Here is a 12,526-nt window from a genome sequence, read left to right as displayed (position 1 = left end):
GAGCCCCTCCATCTCGCCCTCCCCCGCCCCTCCTACTTACACTGTCTCTCAAATAAATAAAATCTTTAAAAAAAAGTTAAGACTAATGGTTTTAAAACAAAGTGTTGAAAAAGTTAAGTAACAATAAATTAAAATTACCCCAATGCTAAGGCACTAATAAAACCATTATATTATTTTCTCTTTTTTCTACATATTACCTTTCAGACGCATAAAGAAATTTCATGAGGTTGCCATCATTAAACATGTATCAGAGAAGGGATTAAGTTCTTTGCAGCTGTGAAAATCATGCATCTCTCTATACAAGGAGAGGGGTCTTCATTTCCATAAGATTTTCAAATGGGGCTCTCATAGCCGTAAAAGTTTAAGAATTGTATTACTTTTTAATTCTGACATTTTTGAAAAAATTATACCATATTACAATGTTTTTTCTGTGCACCCACAGAGTCTTCTAAGTATTTCTGAGGGTGTCTGTGTTACTCTACAGTGATCTGTGATGTCTTAATCTCCACGTGGTGTGCATGTCCTTTATGTATTATAGGTGGTTCTTTATGGATTATAGACAGCCCAGCAAGCGTGCATTTCCTTCTCAGAAGCCCCTGGGGCAGAGAATGGGGATTGGACTCATATCATGGATAAAAAGGATCTTAGCTGCTTTTCCTTTAGCCACGGTCTTTTCTGTGCGCAGGGAACCTTCTGGGACACAAAAGCCCTCATCTTGAGTAGCAAGCAGGAAAATAGGGCCGCCTGGGTGGCTCAGTCGTTAAGCGCCTACCTTCGGATCCAGTCATGATCCCAAGACAGGTCATGATCCTAGGGTCCCGGGATCGAACCCCATATCCGGCTCCCTGCCCAGCGGGAAGCCTGCTTCTCCCTCTCCCACTCCCCCTACTTGTGTTCCCTCTCACTGTGTCTCTCTCTGTCAAATAAATAAATAAAATCTTTTAAATTAAAAAAAAAAAAAGAAGCAGGAAAATAGAAATCTTCAACTGTGTCATAATTTTCACTGAGTGTTTGTTGGGGGCTCAATTGTCCTGTGAAAGTAATTATCAGCAGCAGAATCTTGTTCTTCCCTTTTTCCTTCCCTGGCAATGCCCTGCACCCACTCAGAAGAGCTGCTCAATCGGCCTTCACAACTTCTAGAAAGAACTGGGAGCAGCTAAGGTATCAGCAGGGGGCCAGAGGGTCAAGACAGGCAGGCTTCTTCCTCCCTCTTTGGCCTCCTCCGACGTATTCCTGGTGTCTTCAACACATCCCTCCCTCACCGCACACCTGTCTTTCATTCACCCATGTCCATCCCTCACTAAGGTATAAATTAAATAAGCAATCTAGGAAACGTGCCTTTATTTAGAGGAACTCTGAAGATCCAAAGGATTGAGGCTCTACCCTGGAGAGGTTGGAAATGGGGGAGACGGGCAGCTACCAGCTTTCACGCATTGTTGGGGTATTATCGAATTTGGTGGGTTTAGGGTTCTGAGACCGGGCACCCCAAGCCCCTTCCCAATTGCCCCAGGTTCCCACTTAGGCTGCCAGCACCGACTCAGCTACGGCGTTGGCTCAGACTACTCTCTTCCCCCCAGATCACTGGCAGTTGGTGGGCAAGCCTCCTGGGCAGCCTCGGGTGATGAAACCTATCATGCCAGCAGAAGCATGGAACTGTTCTCGAGCCCTCCTCCCGCCCCCCAGACTTCCTTCCTCTCTTGGGGGCTACAAGTCAGGCAGGAGGGAGCACCCGCAACACCTGCCTGGGGCAGCCTTCCCAAGAAGATGCCACTGCTCCTGCTCCTGATGGCCTTTCTCCTACCCCCTGGGACTGGGGCAGGTGAGTGACTGTCCCCTTTCCTAGGAACCTGGAGCCAGACCACCTAGACACCTCCTCACTCTGTATCGTCGGGCAAGTTATTTGAATTCACAGCTGCCCAGATTCCTCATTTATAAATTAGGAATGATACCAATGCATACCTCCTAGAGTTCTACAAGACTTAAGTTAGTATACTTTCTAAAACTCTTGGGGGGCGCCTGGGTGGCTCAGTGGGTTAAAGCCTCTACAAGTTATGATCTCATGGTCCTGGGATCGAGCCCCATATCCGGCTCTCTGCTCGGTGGGGAAACTGCTTCCCCCTCTCTCTCTCGGCCTGCCTCTGTGCCTACTTGCAATATCTGTCTGCCAAATAAATAAGTAAAATATTTTTTAAAAGTTTTTTTAAATGTATAAATAAATAAAACCCTTGGAATTGCCCCAGCACATAGTACATGTGAGATCAACGTGCTCTCTAAATTCATCCTGCTGCCCACCACTCCGAGCCTAACCAACAGCACAGGAACTACCATCAGCTCTTGTCTAGATACTGGAAAAACAGACCCATGCTGGTCTTGAGCGGGCCCTGAGCAGGCCTTGGAAGGACCTGAGACTCTCCCCGAGGAAAAATGTCCCAGGGAACTTCGGAAGAGAGTGGTGCTGCTCTCTGGAGAGCTGGGAGGGCACTAAGGTCTGGGACGGGAAGCCAGCCGTGCTTCCTGCAGAATGCAAGAGGCTTCTCCGAAGTGTGGTGCCCTGGAGACCCAGCTCTCACCCCCAGCTCCTCCTTCCCCTGCATCATCTCTCCCCTTTCCCATCAGCCAGCCTTTCTGCAGCCACCACTCTGGTGCCCACAGTATGGGTTCCGCAAGTGCAGAGGTAAGTGCCAAATGCTTCCTTCCAGGGGAGATCATCGGAGGCCGAGAGGCCAGGCCTCATTCCCACCCCTACATGGCATATCTCCAAATCGATGGGCTCAAAGTTTGCGGGGGTTTCCTGGTGAGAAATGACTTCGTGCTGACAGCAGCTCACTGCTGGGGAAGGTGAGCAGCTGGGGGCAGGGGCGGGGGGTGGGGGGCAGAGAGCCAGGACTGTGGACCCATGGGAGCCACAGGCCAGCCGTGGGAAAGCAGGGCTCCAGCCATGAAGGAGTGAAAAAGAGACCAGTGGGACTTTGGGGGCAGAGAACAGGCCGGGGCGAATGCAGAGAAAAGGAGGACATGATCAAAAAGACCAGGAGGAGATAAAGGCACATGCTGGGGTTCAAAATAGTTATTTCGGCTATTTCTCAACTTATTCCAGGGGAAGCAAAATGCAGTCACTGGGTGCTCCCACCACCCCAAGCTCAGGGCTGAGGAGAAGCACAGAGGGCTGGGGCCCTGAAAACTGCGCCCCCGCCCCCATCCCCGTCCACTCAACTCCCTCAGCTGCAGTTTTACCACCTTGGTGGGTCCACCTGCCCTGCAGAACCTGGGGTCCAGAGCTCCTGAGGCTCACACTTACCTCTAGGCTACCTCTCCTTTGCAGAACTATCACTGTCACCCTGGGGGCCCACAACATCCAGAGACAGGAACGGACCCAGCAGCGCACGGGGACTCTCAGAGCCATCCGCCACCCTAACTATGATCCCCAGACCAACAGGAATGACATCATGTTACTGCAGGTACCGCCCACCCCACCCTCTGGTTCTCCTGCCCAGCCAGTCGGCACCCAGTGCTGGGAGCTTCGCCATCCTGGGATTCTGGGGAGGAAGCAGGGGCCGAGTCCCAGGATGGGGATAGACTGTGGGCCTAGGAGCACAAACAGTCCCTGAGCGGCTACCCTCCTCCCCGCAGCTGGCAAGGAGAATGAGACGGACGTCTGCTGTGCGGTCAGTGACTCTGCCTCGTGCGAGGGCCAGGGTGAGACCCGGGGCCAGGTGCACTGTGGCAGGCTGGGGCCTGCTGGGCCTGAACAGGGGAACAAACAGACTTCACGAGGTGCAGCTAACCGTGCAGAGGGATTCAAGGTGCTCCAATCGCTTCACTTTCTACGACAGCCAAACACAAATTTGTGTGGGCAACCCAATGCAGAGGAAGTCCGCCTTCTTGGTAAGGCCATGGGCATCTGCCAACACTGCCTGTCACCGGGGTCTGGGCAGGCTGGGCAGTAGGAACAAGCTACAGCCCCACTAACCCCACACCCCCTGCCCCGTCTGGTGGTGTCAGAGCAGAATGAGGCAGGGGCTTCTCCCATCAATCAGGTGGGGGCGGGGGTGGCAACGGGAGGAGCACCGGGTACACAACATATATATGTGCAGGGTTTTCCTGCAGAAGGGGAAGGTACGTTGACATGGGCTGAGTGAGAAGCCCATGTTGACATGGGCTGAGTGAGAGTGAGAAGGCCTGAAGCCCAGCCATGGAATGATCCAGAAGGCTAACTTCCATACCTCCACTGCCCTCCCTCTGAGAGCCAGAGGGAGCAGCAGGGAGGCCCTGCTTAGGGTCTCTTTATCTTTGTGTCCACAGGGTGACTCCGGAGGCCCCCTGGTGTGTAACGGTGTGGCCCAGGGCATTGTCTCCTATGGAGATAGGAGAGGGTCTCCTCCAGCTGTCTTCACCAGGATTGCAAGCTTCATGCCCTGGGTTAACAGAACAATGAGACGCCTCAAACAGCAGTGCCAGACCAGCCCCTCAGACCAGCCCCCCACGCTTTGAGTGACTCTGCCCTGGGGTGGCTCCAGGGAGGGTGTCAGAGCCTTAATAAATGTCCATGTCTAGAGTGGAAAGAACGGATTTCTCTTGTGTTCATTGAATGTCCTTCGGAGCACAAAAAAACACGTGCCAGAACAGTCTAAGCTTCTCCAGGAAAATGAGGTTCTTCCCCAGGACCAATTAACCCCTCCCACAACATCATGGGGACCCAAGGAGCTTCTTCCCTTCTCCAAGCCATCCAGTCCCCCATTTCTCCTCCCCCCACCGCCTTGGAGAAAGATGGAAAGACATCTCTCTGCCCTGGGCAAAGCTCTCTACCCTCCACCCTAAAGGAGAGTCCCCTACTAGATATTAAAATAAACTCTGAAATCGTATCCCGGTGCTATGTACAGGACAGGCAGACCGAAGGGACAAAATTGAAGTTGCATGCAAAGCTCAATTTAATATTTGATAAAGGTGGCAAATCGCTGGGAAACAATGAACTTTTAATAGATGGTATTAAAACAACCAGATTGTTACGGGGGTGGGGGGTGCGGTTAGAGATAAAATTAGACCTATTCCTCACACTAAAAGCCAAAACAAACCTCAAATACATAAGATACCTACATTCAAAACACTGGGTGCCTTGGTGGCTCAGTCGGTGGTTAAATGGCTGCCTTCAGCTTGGGTCATGATCTCAAAGTGTTAGGATAGAGCCCCGGGCCCTGAACCCCTGCGTTCCTGCTCAGCGGGGAATCTGCTTCTCCCTCTCCCTCTGGCCATCCCCCTGGTCCATCTCTCTCTCTCCCTCTCAAATAAATAAAATCTTTTTATAAATAAACAAATAAATGCAAAAAAATGAAACTATACACGTAAAAAAATTAAGATTTGCTTGCTTAAAAATAGCTACCAAACACTCACATTCATGGCATCACTATTTACAATGGCCAAGAGATGCAGGCAAGCCAAGCGCTTACCCAGAGCCAGTGTTCTTCTCTTAAACCCTAAAGCCACACCAACCCCCACCAGAGTACAGACCGCTGCTCTCATTTTCTTATTTTTGATTAGACTCTAAAGTTATACAAAACTCCACACAAAATGTTGACTAAAATGACTTGTACCCTAAAAATTAGCCCATGACTATTATATCAATATTATATTCAAATAAAAGATTATACTAAAGTCACAAAATTTAAACCATACTTTAAACACCTTCTTAAGATAACTGTACAGAATCATCTGGGAGGGTTTGTTACATCCATCGAAATGCTAATTACTTCTTACAGTGTGATGTATACCATCTGAAACTTTTGCAGTTTCCATAATCTTAAATGGAATAGTCATTGAACACATATTTTACCAAGTCTAACTGGCTATATATAAAAACACTTCGGTAAATGTAATCATTATTGTATGGCTATTTTTTTATCAGAAAGTCATTTGCCTATGATATTCCGTGTAAGCCGTGTATCAACAAACTTTTAATCAATGTTACGTCTTTGACAATACTTAGGCACTCCCTACACTTGCTACCATCTACCCATAGGAATTACCTATTCTTTGCCTGCTCTGGGGATAACAGTCTTATTATTAAGTGTTTGAGTTGGCAAATAGGAAGAATACTTGGTGGTGGAGAATGGGGAGGGGAGAGCGATGGAAGAGTCCATTCAGCCCTTCCTCTCTGTCACATTTACTTAGAGCCCCACAGCACCACTCTGGACTCAGTGCCAAGGAAACATCAGGGCAGACCCAACTCACCTCCAGGTCTTTTTCACCAGTCAGCACTTCCAAGGGAGCCCTTCACTTTGCCTCCAGCTGCCCTGCTGGGAAGATTTCTACAGAACTCACAGTGTTCACCTCCAGAAGACAATTCCCAATGAGCCAATGAGGGAGCTCATCCCCCACCCCACCCATAAGTCCATACTCTTCCCTATTAAGTAAACCTCAGCAGCAGAACTTTGGTAAGAAAGTATTTTTCACACTGAAAACTAGTGCAAAAGGACTCAGTTCCTCCCACTTTCCTTCTTCAGGTGCAGACTCAGTATTACAGGCCCTCCTGACTTAACCAAAAAGCCATAAAATGATGAGGAGCTCAGACAGAAACCTCACCAGAAACTTCTCTCCCAAACCAATAGCTCCTGCAGACTTGCTGCCTACAGAGACCTGTTGCCTCCACTCCCAGGGCAGAACATAAGAGTCAGGAGAAACTAGACCCTGGCAATTCACTAACTATAACTGGACACTAACTACAGCAGAGTTGCAGAGGGGAGGGCTGGTGACTTTGATAATGACGTCTGAGTGCATCTGGGGAAAGGAAGATGCCCCAAGAGAAAGTTGGACAGGTACAGAAAGTTAGACGGAGAATAGGGATATTGTTGAGAGGATGTTTAGGCTGACGAGACTGGGGTTCTTCGAGAAGCGACTTCTCTCACCGCTGCCGTCAACAGAGATGCTGAAGAAACGGGATCAGAATGCAAAGGACCTGGGACCTCCCAGCCTGGACAGAAAGTGCAACTCACCTCCAGACAGCTGGTCCAAAGAGCACGGGTGCTGAGAGGGAGAGGACACTGAAGATGTGGGCACTACGGTCACCCCATCTCTGTCCACCGAAGCCACACGATTTGCATTTACACTTCTTCCCTCCCAGGACGATGAGCTCCGCATCCATCCCTGTCAACACAGTCTTGGGAGAAACACTATGCTGCCCCTGCAAACAAGTTCAGAAGGTCAAAATTCACCCCAGTGTATTTCTCCCAGTACCAGGACACTAATTTGTAGAGTGCTACCCGGGTTCTTAGCCAAAGTAGATAACAAAAAGTAAAACATGATAATATAATGTGTAACAAATAATCACACTTACCTAAGTTTTTTTTTAAGACTGTTTACCTAGATGTTTTGAAATTTTATTTTGTTCTTTATTATTTAATTTTCTCTTATTGTATGCTATTTTTAACTACTCCACAATAAGATTATTTACTGTGGTCATTAGTAACTAACTGTAAGACTAATTAAACAACATGTATGGAAAGAGTATACTATCTTATTTTTCTGCCACTTAAACAGCAATTTTTTTCATCTTTTTTTAGGAGTTACATTTTGTTGGCTATCTTACTGTGTTGTTTTAGTATACAAAAAACTGTATGTCATTAAGTACATTATTATTTCAAAAGACAGTATCAAATACATGAAGTTTAAGTAGACAGTGTCCACATAAAATTAATATAGCAATGCCGTGTTATCTCTGCCTTATGACAGAGCAAAATCTTGTTGCATTTCTTTTTTCCTCTTAAAATGATATTAGGTGATCTGCTCGCCTCTAGAGAACACCCTCCTCTCTTTTGGGTAGGAACAGAATGAGCTACATTCAGACATCATATTCACTTTGACTTGGAGCTCTGCTCTTACCAAGTCCACATTACACTGATTCCCAGTCTCATCAACCTAAACATCCTCTCAACAAACACACTTGAGCGTGCAGTCCTGAGGATTTTACTTCTTAGCAACAACAGTCCACTTGACTTGCAGGCGTGAGTTTCCAGTTCTCCCAATAGAGCTCAACCATGCATCTGCAGGATTGCTCTGGTGGACAACCTGCCAGTCAATCAGAGTCCTTCGTGTCACGTAATGTTCAAATTACCCTCCTGTATGAAAGGGGAGAAGAAGAAAGGGACCAGGCCCCGCCCCACAACACTTAATCAGAGCTATTCATTGGTGTGTTCATTTTTTTTTTTAAGGTTTTATTTTATTTGTTTGAGAGAGAGAAAGAGAACATGAGTGTGGCTGGGGAGGGGGCAGAGGGAGAGGAAGAGCAAGAAGCAGACTCCCCAGTGAGCAGGGAGCCCTGCACAGGGCTGATCCCAGGATGTGAAATTGTGACCTGAGCTGAAGGCAGATGCTTAACTGAGAGCCACTCAGGCATCCTTGCTCATTGGTTTTAAACATTTGAATACTAAGCATGGGTTCAAATTTTACTTAGGGAAAATATTCATGTCTTAAGAAAGTCACAGTCTCAAAGTACACTGATAGGTATTTAACCAGCTCCATTAAAATAGGAGACCTAGAAAGGAAAGGGGCCAGCACGGCCCTGGGGTGAGTTCTCTTAAATCTTTGAGCTGTCAGGAAGAGAAATGTTAGCTTTATCTGGACAACCTGGGACCAGACCAAGAACTCAGGTGTGTTCGTCTATCAAAACCCTCCTCTCAAACTCTCCTACTCTGTCATTACCTTATCTTCTCCCTACTCTTGTCAACACCCCATCTCCACTTCGTCCCCATCCTCAGCCCCAGCCCCAACATTTAGCAGTTTTGCCTGAAACTACCCAGAAGTTGATGGACAACTAGGCTCTTGCCTAGTATGTTTTAGGAGAGAGAGACTGGTGCTTGGTACTCTTGCGTTTATACCAAAAAACAAACAAACAAACAAAAACAACTCCAACCTTCAAAAAATAAAGTTCTACAAAGAGTAGGTTTGGGTAGATGTATGCTATGTTGGGAAGTATACACCTACCTACTCACAAATACAAGGCATGAGATGTCAAACTGATCCTCCCTCTTAAAGGATCTGACTTAGGGGAAAGGGATACCAATTCTGGCTAATATCAAAGCCCCCTCCACCACTCAGAGTCTCCTGGTGAATGTGGTCATGCTATCAACAGAAAATGTGGTTCCTGCAAAAACCTCACCACAAAGACCTTTCTGTAAAGGTTCATCTCTAGAGAATCAATAGAACCAGGAGGAAACTGTTGATCACTGAGCTTGCCCCTTCTACTTCACTTCTAGATTTAAAAGCCTGGAAAAAGAAAACACACACCATTTCAGAGCCATTCAGCCTTTTGAGAAGATGTTGCTGCTCCTGTTCTTGTTGGCCGATCCTCTTCTGGTAACCCTCTAAGAGGTAAGTGACCATCCTGTTAAAAAGAAAACCATAGGGGCACCTGGGTGGCTCAGTGGATTAAAGCCTCTGCCTTCAGCTCGGGTCATGATCCCAGGGTCCTGGGATCGAGCCCCACATCAAGCCCCACATTGAGCCCCACATCGGCCTCTCTGCTCAGAGGGGAGCCTGCTTCCTCCTCTCTCTCTCTGCCCACCTCTCTGTCTACTTGTGATCTCTGTCTGTCAAATAAATAAATAAAATCTTTAAAAAGAAAGAAAACCAGAAGCTCAAAATGTCTTCACCTAGATCAAGTCCCCAAACTAGGGCTTGATACCTAATCTAACTATAATTTCAAACTTACCCAAAAAAAAGTAGTCTTAAATAGTCAGTCAGGAATTTTTTAGTCAGTGCCAATTAATCTGCTACGTGGGCCCTCTCCATGCCCCTAAGGAAGACGAGGTAACCTGGATGATAAGACCCTTTGCTCTTTCTGGAAGAAAAAGCCACACTGCCTGAAACAATCCTCTTCTTTTGCTTTCTTGCCCTATTCTCCTTCTAGAAAAACCCTCCATTTTGTGCACCTCCTCAGAGAGACCCTCTGTTTTCTAGATGGGGTGCTGCCTGATTCATGAATCATTTAGTCAAGCCAATTAGATCTTTAAAATGTATTCTGCTGAATGTTACGTAACAAATATCCTCAGAGGCCTGGCTTATTCCAGCACTGACATTTCCACAGCGTCCCAGTGAGGCTATCTTGTATGATCCTTCCTTGCCTCAGTCTACCACCAAAATACATCAAACACCAGATGCATTGCTGGATATACAGAGTACAGAAATTACAGAGCAGAAAAGTGCTCCCAAAGTGACCTGATGGGTCCTCTCCTTCCCATGGGGCACACCCTGTCACCAAAAAGTGACTTGTTATTAGGCTGCCACAGGATCCTGGTGGCAGAGAAAGCTGAAAATTAGGGCTGGACTTCCCATTCTCCAAAACTGAAAGTGGTTATCTATCCCAGAATTATCAGAAATCCCTTGAATTGGAAATAAATAACCCAAAAACATCATAAAATCTTGGAAACAAAAATGGTTTTGGCAATATGAATGTGGTCAAATAAGGATCATTTGGACATGGGGCCACAAAACCCTAGGGTCTACCAGCATTGATCTGGCAACATCTAATCCATCTAATCACAACCAGCCTAAAAGTTAAGAGTCCCTGAGAAGATCCTCCCAGAGTGGTTCTCAGCCCCGGCTACACATCGTAACTACCTGAGAAGCTTATAAAACTCCCCATGTTGGGGCTTCCAGCTGCCAGTCCTGCATGTAAGGAGCGTGGAAGCTGACAAACCATCCAAACGACAAGTAAAAAAGCTGAACAGACTAAAAAAATCAACTCTTCTTGGGACCATAAGAGATAGAGGGACACAGGGCAAACCACTACAACATAACTGGGGAGACTGACAGGCAAATACAGGGAGTCATGACTTCCTGGAACAAAGCAGAAACCACTGTGGGAACCAGTGCTGGTGCAGGTAAACCCAAGCTATAATTGACAAATTGCTGGAGGCTCAGTGTAGACAGTCTGAGAATTAAAAACTCCAGAAGACTGCTCATAGGGGGACCCCACACTTTTTTCGCAGTAAATACTGAAGAAAAACCTCCTCATGCTTCTGGCAGAGAGAGGAGGAAAAGGACCATTCTGAAATAAAACAGAACACTCTGGGGGCGCCTGGGTGGCTCAGTGGGTTAAAGCCTCTGCCTTCGGTTCAGGTCATGGACTCAGGGTCTTGGGATCAAGCCCCGCATCAGGCTCTCTGCTCGGCAGGGAGCCTACTTCCCCCCTCTCTCTCTTTCTGCCTGCCTCTCTGCCTACTTGTTATCTCTGTCTGTCAAATAAATAAATAAAATCTTAAAAAATAAATAATAGGGACGCCTGGTTGGCTCAGTTGGTTGAGCGGCTGCCTTGAGCTCAGGTCATGATTCCAGCATCCTGGGATTGAGTCCCACATCGGGCTCCTTGCTTGGCAGGGAGCCTGCTTCTCCCTCTGCCTCTGCCTTTCACTCTGTCTGCCTGTGCTCGCTCTCTTGCTCTCTCGCTCTCTGACAAATAAATAAATAAAATCTTTAAAAATAAATAAATAAATAATAGTGAATTGATGGTGGAAAATATACTACAGTAATACTAATCAAAAGAAATACTAATCTTATATTAATTTCAGGAGACCAGACTGCAAAGCAAGGAAAGTTATCAGGGATAATGAAGGGATTACATAATGATAAATGGGTTAATTCTCCATGAGGATACAATAGTCCTTAAGATGCATGTGCCTGTCCATGGGAGCATCATACTTATGAGGCAAAAACTAATAGAATTGCAAAAAGAAAGAGGTGAATCCACCATCATAGCTGTTCACCTCAATACCTCTCAGAAATGGACAGATCCAGAGGTAGAAAATCAGTAAGGACATAGCTGAACTAAGCAAAACCATCAGTCAACTTGATACAATAAAAATCTTTAGTCTCCTTCATTTAACAGCAGCAGAATGCATATTCTTCTCATGATCACATGGAATATTCACAACATAAACCACATTCTGGGTGTAAAACACACCTTAGCAAATTTGGAAGAATAGGAATCACACAGTATCTGCTCTTACACTACAACAGAATTCAACTAGAAATCAATAATACAAAGTAAATGAAAAAAATTATAAAATATATGGAGATTAATTAATGCATGGGTCAAAGAAGAAATCTTGAGAAAATTGTTAAAATATTTTGAACTAAATAAAAACATGACTTATCTAAAATTAGTGAGATGCAACAAAAGCAGTGTTTAAAGGGAAGTTTATAGCAGCCAATGCCTGTATTATTATAAAAGAAACTATCTCTAAAATCAATCATCTAAGTTCCCAACTTAGGAAACTAGGAAAAGAAGAAAAATTTAATCCAAAGTAAGCAGAAGAAAAGAAATAATAGAATTAGAGCAAAGAGAAGAAATTGAAAACAGGAAATCAATAGAGAAAAGTCAATTAAACCAAAAGCTGGCTCTTTGAAAATATCAATAAAATTAATAAGCATCCAGCTAACTAGGGAAAAAAAGAGGACATAGGTCATGAATACCAAAATTAAAAGAGGGGCATCACTACAAATCTCATGGACATTAAAAGAATAATCAAGAAATTCT

General features: G+C 45.8%; 1 protein-coding gene across 1 annotated transcript; it reads left to right on the top strand.

Annotated features, from left to right (window-relative positions):
• The first annotated feature begins 1,711 nt into the window (after nt 1–1,711).
• Nucleotides 1,712–4,569, top strand: LOC131998759 (cathepsin G-like). Its single transcript, XM_059371232.1, has 5 exons — nt 1,712–1,819; nt 2,700–2,838; nt 3,323–3,458; nt 3,631–3,885; nt 4,303–4,569. Exons 1-5 carry the CDS (start codon nt 1,765–1,767, stop codon nt 4,489–4,491), a joined length of 774 nt encoding a protein of 257 aa, XP_059227215.1. The 5' UTR covers nt 1,712–1,764; the 3' UTR covers nt 4,492–4,569.
• Nucleotides 4,570–12,526: the final 7,957 nt, after the last annotated feature.

This window comes from Mustela nigripes, chromosome 13 (assembly GCF_022355385.1).
Source record: "Mustela nigripes isolate SB6536 chromosome 13, MUSNIG.SB6536, whole genome shotgun sequence".
In the NCBI taxonomy this organism is placed as follows: Eukaryota; Metazoa; Chordata; class Mammalia; order Carnivora; family Mustelidae; genus Mustela; species Mustela nigripes.
The sequence above is the reverse complement of the archived record's forward strand: the minus strand, read 5'-3'. Positions and strand labels throughout refer to the sequence as shown.